The 21,884-nt window shown below is 38.8% G+C and overlaps 1 protein-coding gene across 6 annotated transcripts; it reads left to right on the plus strand.

Annotated features, from left to right (window-relative positions):
- The first annotated feature begins 40 nt into the window (after positions 1 to 40).
- On the plus strand, positions 41 to 21,582 carry SANBR (SANT and BTB domain regulator of CSR). 6 transcript variants are annotated; one of them, XM_069008922.1, is made up of 21 exons: positions 41 to 172; positions 3,191 to 3,356; positions 5,198 to 5,384; positions 8,512 to 8,605; positions 9,579 to 9,817; positions 10,659 to 10,717; positions 11,351 to 11,511; positions 12,312 to 12,419; positions 12,538 to 12,648; positions 14,414 to 14,537; positions 14,713 to 14,865; positions 15,058 to 15,233; positions 15,580 to 15,679; positions 16,680 to 16,712; positions 17,311 to 17,410; positions 18,387 to 18,481; positions 18,598 to 18,626; positions 18,719 to 18,792; positions 19,440 to 19,528; positions 19,886 to 19,977; positions 20,381 to 21,582. In XM_069008922.1, exons 2-21 carry the CDS (start codon positions 3,207 to 3,209, stop codon positions 20,415 to 20,417), a joined length of 2,211 nt encoding a protein of 736 aa, XP_068865023.1. In that variant the 5' UTR covers positions 41 to 172; positions 3,191 to 3,206; the 3' UTR covers positions 20,418 to 21,582. The 6 variants fall into 6 exon arrangements, with proteins under 6 accessions (XP_068865023.1, XP_068865020.1, XP_068865026.1 ...); XM_069008919.1 differs by lacking the exon at positions 41 to 172 and adding an exon at positions 2,749 to 2,834; XM_069008925.1 differs by lacking the exon at positions 41 to 172 and adding an exon at positions 2,749 to 2,834 and having other exon boundaries at positions 12,333 to 12,419.
- The last annotated feature ends 302 nt before the right edge of the window (positions 21,583 to 21,884 follow it).

Raw genomic sequence — 21,884 nt, forward strand, 5'->3', positions numbered from 1 at the left:
CCGGCAGATGAGGGCGCGGCGCGGCGGCTGCGGACGGGGCGTTCGCGGGTCTCGCTCGTCCCTCGCTGGAGTCGAGTCCCCGTCCCGCTGCTACCCCGGCACGCCCCGAGGAGGAGCCGCTGCCTGTCCTGTCCCGTCCCGTCCCGCTGACCCCGCGCCTGGGAACCGCCAGGTAAACCCAGGAGCGCGCCCGGGAGGGGTCCCGGCGGAGAGCGCCCGGGGGGGCCGTCGGGGTCCCCGCTCTGAGGGCGTCACACGAGGACGCTGCTGCACTTGAAGGGTGTCTGAGACCGGTTTTTATTTTTTTAATTTAAACGCGTTGTAATTTTTAATGTTGGCTGGTACGTGGGCAAGCTACAAAGTTGCTGTTGTTCCTCTCCCCCGCCTCATTCTGCACCATCACTTCCTTGCGTTTCAGGGCTGTGGATGGAAACCTTGTGCCCATCCCACCATCTTCACCTTACCTCAGGCTGTGCTCCCGCAAGGGGTAGTTATTCTTCATTTCTACATTAATTATTTGCTTTAAATAATAAAAAAGTAGAATCAGATTGTGTGATTCCATGATGAATTTAACTCTTAGGAATCCTTTGCACTACTTAATTTGGAATTCTGAGTATTAATAGAAATTTCTGTTCTCATGTATCTTTCTATGCTGTGCATCTCAAATGAGTTGGTCAGAGTTAGATGATTTGGAAACTTTTTTCTTCTCCAATTTTCATAGTTGAGGAAAGGGTTAACCTGAGCTTTCCTTGCAATAACAGAGCAGTGAGAATCTGTAGAAGTTGTTTTTTATCTTAAGAATATGATTTATTACAGGCTTTATGTTGCTGCTTTTAGAGAGCTCTTTCATGAGACAGAATCTTGCATGTGTCTGTATTTCCAACAGCGTTTCCTAAAGGACAAAAAAGCAAATATTGAATGTCCTGTATAAAGCTGCAAAGAGGAGTCCCATGCTCTTTCCAGAATAGAAATAAAAACACTTAACTTCTGTATGCCTGTGATTAAGTCTGTTCCTTCATTTGTCCTTGCAGTAATAAGCACATACAGAACTGTATTTTAATGTGCAGGATAAGCAAATAAAGAAACATGTATGAGAGACAAAGACTTGATTCTCTCTGAACCTGTCATCATGCTTTAGAGCACCTGTCATCCCTTCATGCTCGGGCTGCTTCATGGTCCACAGAGTTGATGTGTAGTAAACTTGTTACCAGCGAAGCACCCAGAATTTTTCCCTGTAAATTACAGACTCAGAGATGTTGCAAAAAAAAAAATTGGTTTTCCTTCTTTCTTCCTTCCTTTCTTTGATTTCCCAGTGTAATCATTCCACAGCACTAGCCCTCAAAATGGTGATTATGGAATATTGACGTTGCTGGCAATTTTACTTGCATTAAGCCTATTTTATGGTGTGAGACCAGGGGATTATAATACTCCATCATTTACTTATCTCATCCAAACATATTTTTAAACCAGCTGCTACATGTGTATGAACTAGCACAAGAAGTCAGCTCTGTATTTCATAACCATTGAGGTTTGCCCCTGGTGCTGACCTGTTCTGGCCCGGTTATTTCTCCTCCTAACAGCAGAAATGGGGGATGTTCAGGGGCTGAAATGTAATTGGTACCGACATCTGTCTGCACGCTGACAGAGAGAAGTCTCCACCACAGAATCACCACAGTAACACTGCTTGAAAGTGCTCTCGGGGTGAGGGATAAGGACACAGTGACTTCAGGGACTGATCCACTTTTACCTGATAGTGGCATCTATTTTACTCGGAAATTTTGGACTCGTATAATCTGCGAGGACCTTTCTCCTTTAGAATTGGCTATCTGGCATATTTTACAGCAGATTTCGTTTAGATAGAATTGCTAAAAGGGTGTGAAAATTTCTATAGGACTTGTCTTCTGCTTTGTGGCTCTTTTTCTTTTTAAATCTCATGACTGTGGGAAACCAAAGAATTTTCTCGGTGGGTTCTGGGCTTTCTCCTGATTTAATTCAGCTGCTCTTTTGAGAGAATGAAAGCTTACAGTTACCTGCTGCGGTGATTTCTGTTTCTACCAGCAAAACAAGCAGAAAAAAGAGCTGGAACAGCTTCTGGAGAGAGAAAAAATCAGGGAGATTTTGTGTATTTTAAGCATCTTTTATTTTAGAAAGAGGGTGGTGCAAAAGAAACATCTACGTATAATGTGATTTTAGTAACAAGTTACCAGGTGTTATCTGGGTGTATTTTCTCTCAAATTCTATGTCATTCTTGCATTATAAGTCAAAAATTTGTGTGTGGCTTTTAAATTCTGTTTTTTATGGGATGTGTTTAAGGTACTTCAGTTAAGGTCCAAGTTGCTTTCCAAGTGTGGGTCCCTCCTGAGCTTTTTGGCTGTGTGTTACTTGAGCATGAAACTCTTGATTAATGCCTGCAGTTCTTTCCCAGCATATGCTAAAACAGTACTTTGAACTTTTACTCTGTTCCCTGGTGCTGTGTATAAAATCCATTTGGAAAAAGAAAAAAACCCAAAACTAAATATAATCCTGTTTTTTTAAGGTGTTTACTGCTGTCCTCATATGCATTGTTCTCGTGTTCAGCTTGAAGCTGAGGAATAAGAGGTTTTTGGAACGCCTTATCCTGGTTAATAAGGAGTTAGGAATGTCAGGTGTTTGGGATGAGAGTTGAACGAGATTCAGGTGTTGTTTCCTGGCTCCGAAATATTGATGGCCCTTAAATAGGTATCCTGGTTTGGCTTCTGAATAATGGCAATCAGGTGTGCTGGACAGAGGGGGAGAGCAAGAGAGAGCAAAGCTGAGAGTAGAAGGTTTGTGGGAACACATAACTGTGTTTGAATGTGAGTAAATTTACATTAACATGGTCCTCTGTAACTTAGGCTGTTTATTCTGAGATTGTGGGAAGCCCTTCTGTTGTGTTAGATCACTCAGAGGTGTGATTTCCCCTCTGGAAAGAGGCACCTCAGGGGAATGGTGGATAATACCTGCTGCTCTTCGGTCGGGTTTGGTGTGTTTTGTGCATCTGCTTCTCCCTCAGGGTTTTGAGAATATGTAAATTTTGTCAAAGCAGCCTCAGTACTTGACTTTAATGCTGTGGTAAACGCTTCCCCCATAATTTATGGAGTGCTGCAGGTAAAGTAGATCAAGCTTTAGCAAACCATGCAGTGAGACTTGCTAAAAACTCTTTCTCTTCTAGGCTTAAGTAGCCAAAGATGAGTCGTGGATTCTCAGAAAACAATAACTTTCCCTATGACAACAACCAAATGGTTTTGGATATGATCCTGTGTTCCCTAATTGGTGTTCCTCAGCCTATCGACTGGGACAGTGTGGCAAGGCTGGTGCCAGGATATACATCCAAAGAAGTGAGTTTACTAATAAAAGATTTTCTATGCTTTAAGCACTGTTTTATGGAGAAGAAAACATTTCTCAGGGGAGGGAGGGAAATGGAAGTTAAGGGTTTTTTTTCTAAAGTAATTTACACCTAATTGAAAATGTTAAATGAGCAATAGATTGAAAAGAGGTGGGGGGTTTTGTTTTGTTTCTACAGAACCTGAGTATTGAAATTAAGACATTTTATTTCATTAGAACTTATACAGAATAAGGATGAAAATTACTGGAAAGGAAAAATTAAAAAGTGTAATAAAAAAAGGGAGCTGTGCTACTATATTCCAAACTCCATAGCTAAGACTTGGGTGGAAAGGATGCCAGTACCCACTAACCTCATGTAGGTTGTAGTATCCTTATAGGGAACCTAATAACTCTCTATGTTTGTTCTTACAATGCTAAACAAGGAGGATTTACAGGTCTCTATTAGGTGAAGAGTGCAGTTGTTTCTTTTTTGATCCTCCAAGATGTGGATTTTTCTTTCTTTGGTTGGAATAGAGTTGGAAGAACCTCTGTATACTTCTCTTCTTGGATTGCTGGATTTCCTGGTGAAATGCCTTTTTTTTTTTTTTTTAAAATAATAATTTTGACTTTTTCCATTTCTGAGAGGGTGTAAGCCAAGAAAAGAAAATGTCTTTTGCCCTTGTGAATCAGCAAAGCTGAAAGAAAACAAGCCAGTGGTCTTGATTCTCTTGCAAACCTAATCAAGTGTGTCAGCTCACATTTGTAGCAGTGCTATTGGGCGTTGCTGTAACCTTGTATTTAGAACATAAAAATGAAGGATTGGGTGTAGAAGCTTCTGTGGAATGTTACTGCCTTTCAAGTGCTTGGGGACATCTCTACTGTTCACCTTTCAAAGTGCAGACAGCACTGTGCCCATTAAGCAAATAAAATAACAATATCAGTGAGCTCTCTCCTCATATTAATGAATGTGATTGATTAGTACACGTCTGATTACTCTGTTTTAAAGAACTAAACGTCTCAAATATGTGGAGTCCTTGTTTAAGGCAGTTACATAAAAGCACAGATATCCCTTTATTTATCTCTTGTATGTAGTAGGCTGGCATCCCAAATTGGAAAGACTGTGAATATCAGAAGGATGTCCCTCTGTACCCCTGGCCCAAAGGGACACTGGCATGGAGCAATGTCTGTTAGTTCAACCCTAAACAAACAAATAAATAAAACCAGCTGCTAATGGAACCCAATACCTGTGTCACGGGAGGATCACCTGTAGAATTAAGTAGATTTTATGTGCAAGTTCCCTCTGCGTAGGACTTGGCTGAACCAAACCTATAATTATGACTGTTGGTACAAATTTACAGAATGGAAAGACTTTCTAGTTCATCAAAAACAGGGAATGGGAAGTTTATAGAACTGCAATGGGAAGCACCAGTCCCTTTTGTCCAAATTGGAATGGAAGTCATAAAGTAAAAGAATAATAACTGTGAACCAATTTCTATAGCCACTCTTAATAACATTTGACCATATTTAGGGTAAAAGAGCTAGTTACAAAATGAGAACTCAAATTCTCCCCACAACTTTCCCTGTTGAAAATGAGGCTTAAAATCATGGGGTTTAAGGAAATGAAAGTTGAAACAGGTTCTATCTATTTTTTTCTCTTTCTGTATTTAATTGTGGTAGCTATTATTTTACTGTGTTTTTATAGTCCTGATAGCACTAACTAAATAGGAAGCCTTGTAAGTTTGATATCAGTAACTGTTCATGTGCAAAAGATGTGCAATATCCATCTCAAATCATAATTATTAAAAATGTGCTGAAAGCTACTGCTTCATTGTCCTATCATTTAATCTTGTGACAGTGTGCAAAAAGGTTTGATGAACTAAAAAGCAGTGGAAGTTCACCTGTTGACAACCAGTATAATCCCCTGATGGCTGCTGGTGGGAGTCCTGTGGAAACTTTAGCTACGTACATCAAATCCTCCTTGCTCGATACACAGACAGAGTTTCAGGAGCCTGCTATTGGGCAGGATTCCATTACTATAACTGGTATGTTTTTAGTCATTCTGAAATATATTGGCTTTGATAATCAGTATGTGCATGCTTCTGTCCCGAGTGGTTAAGTCCACTCAGGAATAGTAGTCATTCATCTTGGGGAAGTTTAGTATAAATATCATGCATACAACAAGGCACTTGCTATTAGTTTAGTTTAAGAATCAATGTTTGCTTGGGTATTTTTGATAACTTGTCCTTCCAAGAGGCATAAATCCTTCTGCTGAATCCTCTGTTTAGGAGTTTTGGTGGTGTGCTGTTAACCCTACAGCCATCTGAAGTCACATTAAGCAGCATTATTAAAATAACTGGAGAGTATTGTGAAGAAGAGCTGCAGGAAGCTGAGGAGGTGATCCCTCAAGGGCAAGCCTTCCTCTCCCAGATAGAAGCCCTGTGTTTGACAAGGATGGGTACAGAGGAGTTGGAGCAAAATGTAGCTAAGTTTTGCTTCAAGACAGTCTTGTCTTGATATAAAATGTGTCTTAGTCAATTATGTCCCGGTAATTATGTGGGCAGAAGAGGACCAAACCCAATAGTTGTAAATTCAATCACAGCACAATTAAATATTGTTAACAATTCCTTAAGTACAACTTCTGTCAGAAGTTGTAATTAAATGTGTGAGTGTTAATCTCTGATTTTCAGTGTAAACAGAGATGTTCCAGTGACTATAGGACTTGGTAAAGGCATTGCATGAGAAATTTGCTTCAGTGATTATTAAATAATTTCTATGTGAAAAATTAAGATGTCAGTGAAATGTTTAAACAACGTGTTCTTTTAAAGTGTCCTTCACTGCAGCTTTCACTATCCTCTTTGCAGCAGAAAAACAGCTGTTTGAACTTTGGATAAAGTGTTTTTAATAACTCTAATCAAGGAATGCTATTGGAAAACTGTATATGGAGTGTCAAGACTGAAAGTGCTTCCCATCAGCTTTCAATTATGTAGTTGCATGCATGATGTGGGATAAATGCTGCTGGCACCCAAATGCTGGTTTACAGGATTAGTAGCTTCCCAGGAGGCAGTTAACGAGCTGACTCTGCTTCTAGAACTCCTGAGACAGTTAGTGCATGTTTTCTTTCTAACATGTAATGACTATTAATGCACTTAAGTCTGGCAGTGTAATGTTTCCTGTGACAAGATCCTAGCCTGAGATTATTCTCTGTTCTCTTTGCAGCTTTGGATAAATCACTTGCCCTGTTTATGTGTAATTTGTTGATATGAAATTAGGGTAATTGGTCTCTTTTTCTCACAGGCTTGGGTGAGCTCACCTTCTTAGTACTTGTGAGGTACTCCTATATTTTAGAATTGGGGATTTGAGAAAATTCTATATGTGAATGTTTTTTGTTTAATTAATTGCTTCCTAGTGGATTTAGTCACGTTAGCTTATTGTTAGGATCAATAATTTTGGGCCTGTTTGCATTTGTTTGTAGTCATGAGTAACAGCAAGAAAAAGCAAATCAGACCATACTCATTCTGAGCTGCATTCTGGTTTTGGCTGAGTTATAAAAGCTCATTTAATACTTGCTAATTATAAGGCAAACTGCTGGTAAGTCCCTCTGATTGCATTTCATGGCAGTAAAGAAGCACATAGGGTAGCCTTTTACCCAAGGTCTTTATTATAAGGTTTCAAAAGTTAATCAATCTGTAAGCTTTGGGGGGGAGGAAAAAAAGATATGAAGAAACGTATGGTGAAGTTCAGATGTCCCCATTAATTTGGTTGTGTTGCATATTCTTGTCAGCATTATTGCCTTCAATAATTCACTGTGTTCACAAGGAACTTGTTAATATTTGCAGACAGAACTGTTTCATACCATGTATTTCCACAGTCCCGTCTTTTAAAACTCGCACCTTTGTTTCCTAACCCAGGGCTCCCACCTCATCTGCCTGCAGTGGGATGGCTGCCCAGAAAGCTGTGGCTTCACCAGCCCTTTCCAAGGTTTTTCTGGGAGTGAATCTGTTGAGTGAATCTTCCCCTTCTCTTAAGTGTGCTCCCTCTGGTAAGGCCTTGCTGAGGCTTAACTGTGCAAGGCCTTAGGCTGCACCTTCGGAGAGTTTTGTTTCTTCTGCCTCCAGTGCAGTAATTTTGCTTTCCTGAGGGGCGTAACTGCTGTGTTCTGAGCCATATCATTTTTGTTGTCAGTCTGCTGTAGTTGTTTAGCCATAAGAGGTCTGTCTTAATCTTCTTCAGAAGAGTACAGCCTCTTACATTATGCAAGATGCTTCTGAACTCTTGAAATCTGAGAGAATGGCGTAATCATGGAAAATCACCACCTTATGCATTTTCAGTGGCAGACAGATTATGTGCCCTTCCATTGTTTAAAAAAGACAATGATCTTTCTGACTTTTAAGCGAGATCATTGAAGTTTCAGATTGCAGTAATCCATTCACAGTTGGAAAAGAGATTCATTGTTTTAATCCTTGATCCAGAACTCAGTGGATGTGGTGACCTCACAAGGTTGTTGTGTCCACTTTCCACTGCTTGTAGTGCCTTTGTGAAGATCAGCCATTTGAAGTGCATCTGTCCTTTATTCTGGGAATAACCTCCATGATGTAGCTCTAGGACCAGGCAAATTTCATGGTCTGCTCTCTTTGAACATTGTTTCACATGATCAGCAGGTTTAAGCCCCGTGTGTGAGAAATTTGGCAGAAACAAACACATTCTGAGAGTCTTCTGCACTTCTTTTTGGAAGCTGCTGATTTCCAAAGCTGGCACATGATGGGTAAGGAGTGGGATAGGTCTCAAGTGATGGCCTGGCAGAAGCTTTGATGTGGCAGGGTCTTAGGAGCCACATCCCACAAAGCAGACAAGAGCTAAAGGGATGGGTCGCATTCCCAGAAGGAAGTGCTGAAGGCTGTGAGTCTTAAGCTCTGTGTTGAGCTGGGAGTGATCTGGATTTGTAGCCAAGTGTCTGGGCAACCTAGCAATGCTGCTGCTGTGGGTTCCCAGTGTATGGCACTCAGAGCAGGAATCTGGATTGTTTAGTAGCCCTTATGGAAACAGATTTGTTCCTAGCTGTGTGCCATTACTCCACCATAACAGTCGTATTTCAGTTGCATTTCCAGGATGCTGAAGAGCAAAAGTTCAGGAATTTTTGTTCTAATGCAGCCTTTTTTCCTTACATTGAAGGAAGGCCCAGTGCAGCCTCCACAAGGAGTTGTTCTTCAGAATCTGAGAAAGGTCCTGTACATAGCAGTGGAGAAAGCACTGACGAAACCCAGGGGTAAGAAAAGCTTTGTGTGTTTGTTATCTAGGGGCTTGTAGAACTGACAGGAAGATGTCTAAATTGCTCGTACTTTTCTACTACCAGAAAGAAAATAGCTGGAAACATCCTAATAAATGCTGTAAAAAATCTGGAAACCTTCCGTTGCTACAGAAATACAAGGAGTTGGTTTGAGAATGTGTTGTGTGCAGTAAGATAGAAATCTGTGCATAGTGTTCCTCTGGGTGATTGATCACAGCTGGAGCATGGGAAACATACCTGATTTTAAAAAGGAATGAAACAAGATTGATGCTCAATTACACTTAAAAAAATATTCTGTGAGCACAGATTTGTCCTGTATAAAAGCAGGAAAAGAAAGCTGTAAATGAAGAATTTCCCCATGAATTCAAATAGCCATCCAGGTCACTTTCATTCCATCACATCCCTGTTTTTCTTACTGTGTAAGTACACATAAAATCATGTTTGTTTGAAACCTAAGCATCTCTCTGTAAAGATGGCATTTACTGATTCTAGCTTTGAGCTTTTCTTAAGAAATAGACATTTTAATGTACAGTAAACCAATCTTAATATCCACAGATGAAAATTGCTGTTATTGTCCCTGGTGCTTCCGTAACTTAGGCATCTATATCTGGTTACTCTTTTAAGAAAATTAAGAAGGGAGAACAATAAGTTCTCCATATAATTCAGGTTGCATCTTATAACAGAGGTGACAAAATTGTGGAATGGAGCTAGAAATTTTCTATTTCTGCTCCCTCAATTAAATCACTGTCATTATCTGTAGGAGATATGCATCTGTCTTCTTCACCTATCTGACAATAGTTTCTATTAATAGTTAATAACTGCACTTTGTTTTCCCTTTGTCAATGAAACCCTGTTGGTGACATCAGTGTTGCAATGCATGATCCAGAGTTGGACATGAGTGTCCTAATTGGCTTAGGCTCCTAATTTGCTTCGTGGCTTTTTTTCTTTTGAGGCCAAATATGGTGATCCATGTGTGTGACGAAGCCAAAAACCTCAAAGAAGATTTTGTGTGTCCTCGAGACCTTTTGATTTCAGAGATGAAATATTTTGCTGAGTACCTGTCAGTGGATGCCCAGCGCTGGGAGGAGGTGGACATTTCCGTGCACTGTGATGTTCACATCTTTGACTGGCTGATAAGATATGTCAAAAGGAACTCTAAGGAGTCTGAGGCTAATGAAATGCCCACTTTAGGTAAAAGTAGATAATTTCTTGTAGGTTCGTTATGTTCTGTACTAATTGAAGATGAATGGGTTTGATGCAGTCCAGCCCCAGTTGGTTTGTTTCTGACTGTTGTCATCTGTTAGAAAAGTGTTGCAACAGAGGTCTTGTGGTCACTTCAGCAGATGTCTGCTTTGCCAGCACTTACAGCTTTCAGGAAACATGTTGAAAGTTGAAGCAATAAAAAAACCCTAATATATTTTGGGATGTGATGTTTTTAATTAAGAGTCTTCAGACCTCTTCTGACCAAGGACAGGGTGGTAGATTTAAAATGCTGATGATTGGTTTGTTTGTTTCTCCTCTGCTCCCTGTTGGTACAATTGCAATGTTTTCTGCAATTTCAATGCAATCCAATACAATGATAGAAGAGCCTTTGCTTTTATGGATTTTGAGGCGAGTTTTAAATTTTTAAATGAGCCTTTGCTACCATTTAAAAAGATAGAACTTTCTTCTCTTGGTTTGTTTGTAACTTGCAATGCAAAGGTTATGTTGAGAAAAATCTCAGCTGAGTGTGGTGGCTACAGATAGAAGTTAATCTTGTGTAATTGTTTGGTCATTGTATCCCTATGAAGCCTCCTCCTCCAATTCTAATAAAGTACAGATTGTTATAGTTGTACTCTGAGCACTGAAATAGTAAACCGAAAGTTTGCTTCTTAAGGTGGTTAAAAGGTTCTGGATACTAGAAGATGGAATGACAGGTTGATTGCTAAAATAATCACTAACACAGATGTTAAATATGAAGAGGGAGGGATGTGATACGAAATTACAAAAAAAATCATGTAAAAAGCCCCACCTTTTTTCTGTTTCCTTTTAGAACCATCAAATGTCATATCAATCCTTATTTCTTCTGAGTTTTTGAAGATGGATTCATTAGTAAGTATTAAGAAAGACTGATTTTCTGGCTTGAGGGCACAGTTAATTACCAGGTGTCTTAACAGCTTGTTTGTTGTGCTTTGGCTGTTATGTAAACAGGTGCTGCAATGAGAACACTTTGAGATTTTTACCACCTTTCCTATTCAGTGCAGTAATCAAATATTTACAGAATCTCACTGCAATATAACTTAGAGTAAGTTACTTCTAAATGTGATGGTGTGATCTGGAGTGCTTGTTTTATATCCTTTTTACATGAATGACACTTCTGCAATTTAGGATCTGATTTTCCAGTTCTGTATAGGGAGTATCTGCTGACTTTGTTAAAATGTTTGTCAAAAGTTCTGTCATTGGGGTGACCCACAGCAAAGCACAGCTGTTGAAGTTGAGATCCATGTGTTTTGTGGTTCTATTTTAACAATTGGGAGGTTACTGAAATTTTTGGAGGAGAACATAAACTAAGTCATGTTAACTCAGTGTCCCCTTTAGGCAAATCTGAGGCTTGCTTTTTATTTTTAAGTCAAACTGAAATAGTTTTCCAAATCACCACACTTTAAAAAAAAAAAATCTTGAAGTGATTAGTATGAGGGTTTTTTGTCTAGAATTCCTTAACATTCATATTTCTGTTTTTCCTAGGTAGAAAAATGTATTCATTATTGTCACAAAAATATGAATGCTATTGTAGCCACGCCGTGTAACATGAACTGTATCAACGCTAATCTTGTTACACACATTGCTGATCTCTTCAGGCACAATGAAGTGGAAGAGCTGAAGGACAAAAGAGACAAATTTAAGAGGTAACTTTTTTTGCCCTGTAGTACACTACTGAAGTGCTGTTGAGCTTTGGGATAATATTTTGTAACTACTAAGGCTGTGGAGTTTGAAATGATATATTATATATATTCTCATGTAATGTATTTTTAATGCAGAATATAATGGTGTGACTCCAGAATTTGATATTTAACATTATGAGCAAAAGGAAAGAGCTTTTATAGGAAATGAGCAAAAGGAGAGGCCCCACTAGGAGCATGGCATGGGCGAATTATTCATGAATTCTCACATGGGAGTCAGGATTAGGGTGAGAAACCTTTTATGAGATGACATGCTTCTAATTGGTAGGGAATGGTTTGGCTTCAGCATCCTGTGAACTCAAGATATTTAGACTTAGAATTCAGGATGGCTGGGAGGCTGAATAGTTGTGCTGGAATGCTCTTTCATACATCAGGACTCCAGCTTAGTGTCGAGATAAGGGCCAATTATTGGAGTACAGACTGACAGATAAGCAAGGTTAAAGTAAGGGAGGTCTTTAGTCAGTAGGGATGAAGGCTTAATTTTAGAATGAAGTGCAATTTCACAGCAATATTTACTAGTAAAAGGTCTGGTAGAAGCTGGCAGTTTATATTGGCAAGCAGTATAATAAAGGGGAAAAAATCAAAGGATCTCTTTTGTCATGCCTGTGTAAAGATGAGATGAACAGCATAATTTAAAGGACAATTATATTAAAAGTTAGATTCTGAGAGTGACTTTGCTTGTCAGAATGTAGTTGTTAATCTCACTATGCATAAAGCAATTCTCATTTTTTTTTCTAATGGGTGAGCTGTGTTGCTGTCATTAACAGTAAACTTTTCTGCAAGAAGATTGAGAGACTGTTTGATCCGGAGTATGTAAATCCAGATTCTAGAGGAAATGCAGCAACATTATACAGGTATGGTGTTTTTTCAGTGCTATTTCAATAGCAAGGACAGTCCCTGTGTTTAGAGGTCCTGCTCTTACTCCAGTGCTTTCTTTCCTTCTTTCTCTTTTCTTTTTTTTTTTTAATCTAGGTGTTGTTTATGTAAAAAGCTGCTAACTAAAGAAACTGAAAGGAGAATTCCCTGTGTACCCGGAAAAATCAACATAGACCAACATGGGAATATTGTCTATGTTCATATAAGGTAGTGAATATATACGTATATATTTTATACACAAAATGTTTCTTCAACTCTATGATTTTGGGTGATTTTAGAAGTACTGCATACTCAGACACATTACAAAATTAAGTCATAGTTATGTGAAGAGTGTATGAAACGTCTCAACTCCTTGTATTACCTAGAAAAAAATTAAATCAGAGGGGTGTGATTATGATGATGTACTACTGAAATTCATTCAGCAGTGCTGCTGCTGAATGGAAATGGGAAAACTGCAGCCATGATTACTGGGAGGGCTGTTTTGGGTTGCACTGCTTTAAACAGAAAATGCTCAGCTAATTCTTTCATCAGATGGTTTTAAGACGTGTGTAGTTGATGACAGATTGAATTAAATGCTGCATTTCTGCAAGGTTTGTTAGTGAAGGATAGACCCCACCATGCCAGTAAAGAAAGGCTAAAGAGAATTTTCTAGACTGACTTTATACTGTCAAATCAAATGCTCAACCTGCTTAAAGACTGCTATAAATAAACTTTGCCAGTTGTTTTTCTGTTCCTGGAGTATTTGTCAGAGGAGCCTGCAGGACCTGTTCTGTGTGTAAGCCTGATTTGTTTGGCACAAATGTGTAATTGAATTCTGTCTGTCTGATCCATGGCTGTGAACAGCTGGATTCTCCTGTTAATGAAGATCAGTCCATGATCAGCTGCCGTTCCCTCCCTCCCCACATGGCCCCTTCAAGGAGGATGGTGGGAGATTAATGACAGGAGACCTTTCTCATCAGATTCATTTTGTTCAGAGCAACCCAAACAGTTCCATATCATCTCCCACCAGTTATTCCAAGGTGTGGGATAAGTTTTGTGTCACAGTCTAAATAGAACCAAATCTTGTGCCCTTGTCCTGACCTATTTAAGATGACTGCTGATTAGTCACGTAAAATTCATTAATTGTATTACTTCACTTAAGCTGAGTGTATGTAGCTGCTCTGCAATTCCCAGCAGATAAATGTGCAGGGCTTTAAAGTTACTCAGAGGATTATCCAGATTCTTATTATCTGCCTTGTGCTACTTGTGATGCTTTGCTACACAGAATATACTTACTGAGAAGTGATGCTGGCTGCTAATGAATTCAGGCTCAGGAGCTAATACAATTCTATCTTTAATGATTTAAAAATAGGTTTCTATTTATTGGTCCTCTGATGGTGCCTAGAACTAACTTTTGACTGGAAGTACTGCTTTCTTAGTCTAGGCTAGGCACATATATAACAAAAGTTATTCAGGCTAGGGCTTAAAATTAGGGGGAAATTTTATCTGCTCTTTCTGAAGATAACATACCCCACTGCAAGGTGCATATTCTCTTTTGAGTTCTGAAGAGGCGTGTCTTATTTGATCACACGGAAGAAACAAAGTCCTGTATTTTTTAGACTAGAACTGTCAGTATGGACCTTCATCAAAAGGGCATGAGCTTGTGTTTTGAAACTGTATTTCTTAGCTAAGTAATTACTGTTGTGGTGCCGATACATAGAAGATGTTAATCTTAGCTTACAAATTTGCAGTATATGGCATTTGAGATGAATCCAGCTGTAATTCTTGGTTATGAGTGAGTTTAGGATGTTGTGAAAGAACAAAGGCTCTTCTGTCATGCTCTGAATTTAGTAATCATAGTCTCACATTGTACCCTTCTGGTTGTAACTCTGCTGTAGGCTTTTCACCAGTGTGTTTTCTGCTCGTTCTCCACCTCACGGTTCTGGCAGCAGGATCGAAACCCAGTTGTGACTCTGATGCTTTGCTTTTTCAGAGACAAAACCTGGGAAGTCCATGAGTATTTAATTTGCCTTCACGAGGAATTGAAATCCTGGCGAGATGTTTACTGGCGTCTTTGGGGGACTGTCAATTGGTTGACCTGCTCAAGGTGTAACCAGGTTAGTGTCATTTCACTTTGGCTTGTGGTGGGGGACTTTTGGAGGGTGAAGCAGGGATTAAAGCAGTTTGGAAAATATGTGGTAATAAAGCTCGGTATGCATTCTTTACAGTGCAAAATTTTTACTTCCATAGGTCATCTCACCCCCCTCTCTCTCTCTCTTTTTTCTAATGTAGTCTTTCCTGTGCACTGAATTCTCCCACTGCCAGTACCATTCGCAGCCAGTCCTTTATCCAGGTGTAGCAAGTGCTCTGGGCTCGACTGGCACAGGAGTGTATCCCTGTTGTAACCAAAAAGTTCTTCGGTTTGACCCTACAACCCTCCCAAAGGTACTTCAATACCAGCTCTCTTTTAAAAGAGCATAACAGATAGTGGGGGGGGAACAAATGTGTGTTAGGAAAATGGACCTTCTTCCAAAATAAGGATTGTAATTCAAAACTTGAACTTTTGTTATTATACTTGCTGAAATTAGTTCTTCCCATTAACTCCAACATGTGATCTTCTGTCTCTGTGTACTGCAGGGCTGCAAAGTGAGGGATCACATGGTAGAGTTACCTCCAGAAAGTGAAGATGGGGATGCTTTGCCATCCCAAAGTGAAGATGGGGATGCTTTGCCATCTCAAACGACTCAGATCTTGAATGATCTGCTGCATCACAGAGATATTATCGTTGTTCCTTTCACTAAGGATGAGAATAGGTAAGAACATTGTATTGTGTTACTGAAATAACTTAGCCTTCAACAGTGAACCACGTGTGCTTGTTATATTTGAGTTCTCTCCCATTTCAAAATGAGTCATAGGACTTTCTAAGGGTAACTTATTTTTGGTTGTTTACTTGGAAATTGGGAAGCGAAGAACAAATACTTTCTCCTTTTACTTTTCAAGCAGGCATTTAGTCATTCATAAGCATTCACTCATATCTTTATATTTTAATGTATTGCTATTGAAATGCTATGTGGCTGACTGATACATGTTGAGTGAATTGAGACTGATTCTGAAGTTGTGGAATAGAAAATATTTTTGGTTTATGTATTTCTCTCTAAGTGATTCTGGTATTGGGCTCAGTGATGACAAAGGCCTTGAATGTGATGTGCTTGTAGAACCAAATACACCGTGGGGCCCCAAAACTGGAGAAATCAATGCTGTGAGTGCTGATGCTTTTCCTTCCTTTTTTCTAATAATGAGGACTCTTTGAAGAAGTTGTTGAACAAGTTTTAGTAAATAAACCCCATACATTGTTGGAGGAAGAAGCACACTGCTGGGCATTGCAGGATAACATAGGTACAAAATACCTGGTTGGTGAAAAGGCAAACCTTTTCCTTGTCTGCTGGAAATATTTCAGTATATAAGAGGGAATTTTCCTTATGTCTGGTGCTTTCCCCACCCCATTCTCAAATTGATGATATTTAAGGATCTAGTCAAGCTGTAAAATACATCGTGTGGCAAATGTTTAAGTAATTGCTGCCTTGGTTTTGTCTGCTGATGTATCTGAGGTTCTCCATGACTGCTGCAAGTTCACAAAAGATGACCAGCAGCTTGGGTTGTGTTTTGGTTCAGGTTGGTTGGTTTGGGGGTTTTTCCCTTTCAAGATGTGCAAGATTTTACTTTCCACAGCAAGTCAACAGAGAGACTTTCTAAGGCATATTTAAGGAAACTGATATGATAATGCCTCTGGTTTAAAGACAGTGTTCATGCAATGATAAGTTTCTGAAGTTCTGGAACTTCTGATAACTTAATGATACTGAGGGTAGCACAGTGCTGTTGACTCCATGAGAATTTTAATCAGAGTATCAGAAGTTCTCCCACTATTAAATTTAATCTCTGTAACAACAGGGTACATAACTTCCCTCCTGTCCTGGACTGATTTTCCATCAAAAAATCAGCTGTAAATATTTTTAATGCTAAGCTTAGGCACACTAAAACATGAATTGGCTGCATTTAATTGGTCACTGGCTTGCATCCTGCTTGGGTTTAGTCATTCCACCAAAATTTAGACTTTAAGATGGGAGGAGGCCTGGGAGTTACCAGGGTAGAGTGCTGTACTGTAGCATACCACTCCTATTTTTAGAATTCATCTCACTTTTTTATTCTAATTATTTTTGGCTTGTTAACTTATATGCCTTTCTCTCTCATTGTGACTACAGTTTTTGTCTCTGAAGAACTGGACTTTGCAGCTGGTTAGTAAAATACTTATTACTTTAAATATTTGGCCTTCTGTACTAGCAGAGAACTAGCTTTGATTATTATTTGCTAGCTAATGAGACAGAAGTTGTATTTCCTTGCTTTTGTTTTACTTCAGATGTTGCAGTATAGCAATGGTTTTTACAGGAAGTGTGAAGTACTACTTTGGCCTTAATAGAAATCAAAAAATTCCCTTAAATGTTTTTATAAGTGACAACAGCCCACACTAGAACTGCATGCATCAGTTATTAATAATTTTTTAGAAACATAACTCAAAATCCAAGGTTTTGAGTATCTGTCTCTGTTGGCTGGTCTGAGGGGCTTCATGTCTTCATTGTTAAGCTTCCTCATTCCTCATTACTAGGCACCCATTATCACTTAATTTAGATACATGTGTATATTCAAACAATGCAAACATCATATTCCTGAACATTTCCATAAGTCCATGCTGAGCTGTTAGGAATTGTTCACTGTTACATCACTGAGATAGGGAGCTCTGTTGGATATCAGCTCCTGCAAGAGAGATTTAATATATATCATTTAATAGAAACCCAGCCTCACTTTTAATCTCTGGCTTCTCCTGGTGTTGATTAGAAACAGCAATCACTGTTATCTGAAGAGGAGGAGTACACCACTGGCTCAGAGGTCACTGAGGATGAAGTGGGGGATGAAGAAGAAGTGTGCAAGAAGCCAGGTACAGCAAGTTTTTACAGTCCTCCTTTCTGAGTTACCAGATAGGGATTTGAGGTAGCAGAAGTCCTCTCTAAGCAGATTTTGAACATTAGCTGTTTTGAAATTAAAAACCAGTGTTACTTGAATTTTATTTCTAGTTTTTCTGTGGTTAGGTACAAATTACGCCATTGCTCAGTGCCATCAAAAATCACTGGCAAACAAGGAAATCTGCAACTATTCATGTCTGAGAAGTCCTTGGAGTTATCAAGCACTTATTTTGCAGGAAACTATGAAATTAATGAAATTTCATGTAATAAATGTTGGAAGGAAAGGCAGCAATTACATGACTGCTTTTACATGCAAAAAAAAATCTGCAGAATATTCTTTTGATTACATAGAGGAATGACTGGTTAATGTGGCTAAAATTGTGTCTGCATTGAAGCTAAACTTTTTATGATCTAAAAAGATTTTTATTCTTTTTTAATGTGATAATGGTTTTAGGAACATGGAAAACCAAAAAGCAACTTTTCCTTTTCACCCTGCTAATGATTAATTCACACAGAGGCAGTTTTTGTTCTTTTTGTCTTTACTCAAAGGGATCGGAATTGTACCAGTGTGTTAAAAAAAAAATCAAATTTGAAAGAAAAATTTTGTCATTTAAATTTAAAGTTGTTTGATCTGATATTGTTTAGAATCTATTCATTTAATTATTATGGTCCAGAATGTAGCTTGTATGTGTACTTATTTTTAAATGTAAAAAATTTATGCTGTTATGTGTAACCACTCTGCATTTTAAATACATACTTGAGTCTCTGTATACTTCTCATAGAAAAGCATTTGAGTAATGTGTGTTAGCATGCCTGCAACACTAATAAAAGGAAAACAGCCTGTTAATTTACACTATTTGTTAAGAAACAGAGGGGAAAAAATACTTCAGCAGCTCTGTAGTTGAGAAATTCCAAGTATCTGAGAGTATGAATAGATATTTCTTCCATTAGCAGGGAGAAAGGAGAAATTAAAGAAATCCTACAGGCACCCAAAGAAAGTGGTTTCTTCACCCAGTGTTCAGAAAAAGGAGAAGCTGTCTGACAAGGTAAAATCACAGCTGTGAATCCAGGCTCTCTGGTTGGATTAAATAATGAGGAATTCTCTCTAAGTTTTGGACTTGACCTTAAAACACTTTTAATGTGTTTTTTTTTTCTTCGACAGTCAAGTTCCCGAGATGCATCTCCATTCATGTAAGTCATTTTCAAAGCCCTTGAGAACACATTTTAGTATCTCCCTCTTTGTAAGCTGTTATGATAACAGGGTGTGCACCTTTCTCTTCCAGTGTGAGCATGCAGCAGAACAAATGGGACGCCTCCAGGTCCCTGAGATTCAACCAAGATGCTCAAAGAGAAGATGGTCTGTTCCTGCATGAGTTTAGCTTTCCTAAAGTTAATATTATGCAAAGAAAATGATTCAGCTAATTTCTTTAAAATATAGCTAGTTTTCACCCCTTTAGGGTGAATTTAATCTCAGATACAGCAATGGGGTTTGGGGAGTTTGTGTGATTTATGTGCTCTATTTGGAATATCAGCACATAAGCTACAGAGATTATAGCTGTGTCATCTCATGACTATAAAAGTATGCAGATATTTTTTCCTGCATGCCTGTGGCATTTGTTGTCTGTGCAGATAAACAGAGAAACATCCACTTCTATCTCTTTCCCAGTCTCTCTGACTAAAAATATTCAGAATTGTATTAATTTGTTCTGCCTTTTTTTAATTTCTCCTGAGACTCTTGTGCAATTTTGCTGTTTTGAAAACCTCAGCTTCAAAACCATTTCCAGAGATTTTGATCTCAGTGTAGTGCCTCAGGCTGATTCTGGTATCTGCCAAGGCTGCTGAGGCTATATCCTGCATCAGGGTTTAGGATCTTGGGTGTTAAAGATTTTTATATGAACTGAAAAAAATTACAGACCCAGTATCACTAAAGTCTGTGTCTAATCTTCCTTGTATTCAGTAGCAAGGAAAGCTGCTGTTCTAAATAACCTTTCTTATTTCTGGCAGATCAGAGAAGAATGTCTGAGATCACAGGGCACTTAATAAAAATGAGACTGGGAGACCTTGAACGAGTCAGGTCCAAAGACAGCAAAGAAGTAAGATTTGTCCTGGCAAAATGTAGTGATTACAGAGCTGAAGTAAGCCTTGGTTAGCAAAAATATTAAACACAAATCAAAATAACATCAATACTTAAGCTAAAGAATGAATTTTATCAATCTTCATTTTGTTCTAAGCATGATTTTTTGAGGATTATAGCTTAAAATAATATTTAAAGTTTACTGCCTCTAAAAACTGCTCATGGAAAATAGAATGGGGTTAAAAACCTCAGTACTGGGCTGTGGTAATGGACAAAAGTATGCCATAGGTTCTGCTGACTTTTAGTGATTTTTATGGAAAGTCACTGATTACATTGAAGTTATATCAAAACTTGATTATTTTTTTCTGGATTCCAGTATGCAGGAGGCATTTATTCTAGACTGGAAGCTCAGATAAAAGCCTCAGCGCAGGTCAGTGCACGACAAAGCAATGCTGAGAAGAATCCCAGGTAAGATTTTAAAATAACAGCAAGAAAAACTCAGGGATTTTGGGGATGTGGGGTGGTGGGTGTTTAAAGAAAAACACACCTCATTTCACACATGCTTCTTTATGGATCAGCTTCCACCAGGTTAAGCTCTATGAGGTGTGAAAGCTTCCCTTTGCTTCCCAGTAGAGCTGGGAGAATGACACGCTTGGAGCCATGCTGGGGGGAGGTTCACTGCAGCTCCAACATCATTTCTTTTTCTGAAATTGTGGAAAACCGGAAAAGTCTTAGCTAAGATTTTTAGCCTGTTCTTTGCCACCTTGTAAAACAAAACCAAAAAAACCCCACACCTCAAAAAACTGCATTAATAATGTAAGAAACCCGACATTAACAATGTAAATATGTTTCTTGTGTGTTTTTAACCCAGGTCAAAAGCCCGTTTTGGTCCAGGCCGTCCCACATAAGGAGTCATGGACACACTTTAGCCAGAACTCGTTATTGCTTCCTGAAACTCCACTGCACTCTGCCAGGTGGAGAATGCACATCTCTGAAAGCTTTCCAGTGACTTATTTATTACTTTAAGCCTTGTAAATTATTTTGTGCTATAAATGAATGCAAACCCAATAAGGTCTGTACTTATTTTAATTGTAAATATACTATTTCTTAAATTTAAATTTAATTGCTTTTTTAGGCTACTGCGTTAAGTTGCATAGAAAATAATATTTTATAAATCTACAAAATTAAATTATCAGACTAACTTTATTTATGGGGGAAGACACAAGTATGCCTTTTGGCATGCTAGAAATACTGAAAAGAAAAAAGCAAGACTACTGAATTCTGAATGCAGTCAGCAGCATTAACCAAGTCTCCTCATGTATTTATATTGTGTTGTATTTAATGGTACATCTTAGGTCAGTCTTCTGGGGATTTGCATTTAAAGTCCATGACAGTAGCTGTGACTTAGAGTAGTTTAAGCAAAATTTCATGCAGTTCTGAGGCTTCCTTGTGTACATCACACAACGCCCACTCCTCTGAAGGTGGGTAGCAGGTAGGGACTAGACCTCCAAAGATGCTCTCAGTGCCGTGATGGTGCAGCATTGCATCTTGCATGTGAACCACTTGCTTTTCTTGTATATGAAATCTATACCCATCCCCATTCCTGACCCCCTCCTGCACGGGACAGTGCTTTGTTCCCTTCTAAAACCCAAACCTTAGGATGCAAAGCAGTTCTAATTGATGCTATGCTACTAAATTTCTGAGCAGATCCATTACTGATTCTGCATCTTTCAGTGGAGATGTATCATTACAAAGGCTTGTGCATGTAGATCTTTTGGGTCTAGTTACTCCCTGAAACTTACCTGATTAATACTGTTTAGAAGTCAGATGCACTTTCAAGTTCTGTATTTGGAGCAATAGAATACAAATCCAGGGCTGCCAAAATGAAATAACTTGTCTAGAAAATGTGTTGCATATTAGCAAAGAAAATGGCAATAATAATAATAATAATGGCTGAATTCAAGGAAACATGTTCTGACTTTTTGAAACAGGTAGAAAGAGCGCTCAGGGAAAGCTTATTCCAGCTCCTGGCTGTACAATAAATTGTGAGTTTTGGAATTAAGTCAGCAAGATCCTGGGTGGGAGGGCGGGGTGGGATAAGGAGAGGGGGATTTGTTTAAATGCTCTTCTCTCCATTTGGGTTTTTTTGTTTGTCTTGTTTGTTGATGATTTTCGATAAGTGTTAGAAGACTAGGATAGCAATACTTGAAAATACTGCTGTCAAGGTGAAAGATTTTTACTGAAACCATTAAAAATCAGTGTTACTTGTGTATTTTGCCCAATGCTGTAGCAAATCTGGAGCCCAGTGAAACCAACAAGCAAAATTGGTTTTCAGTGGCTTTGATTTCGGGCAGGAGTGGTAACTTTGCAGGAGT

The sequence above is a fragment of the Aphelocoma coerulescens genome, chromosome 3, assembly GCF_041296385.1.
Source record: "Aphelocoma coerulescens isolate FSJ_1873_10779 chromosome 3, UR_Acoe_1.0, whole genome shotgun sequence".
Lineage (NCBI taxonomy): Eukaryota > Metazoa > Chordata > Aves > Passeriformes > Corvidae > Aphelocoma > Aphelocoma coerulescens.

Bases quoted from the DNA above. Each gene is read 5' to 3' on its own strand.
- SANBR (XM_069008922.1), top strand. From the start codon at position 3,207: ATGAGTCGTGGATTCTCAGAAAACAATAACTTTCCCTATGACAACAAC. The intron at 3,357-5,197 runs GTGAGTTTACTA...ATCTTGTGACAG, and splicing joins CAGGATATACATCCAAAGAA to TGTGCAAAAAGGTTTGATGA. The intron at 8,606-9,578 runs GTAAGAAAAGCT...TTTTCTTTTGAG, and splicing joins AGCACTGACGAAACCCAGGG to GCCAAATATGGTGATCCATG.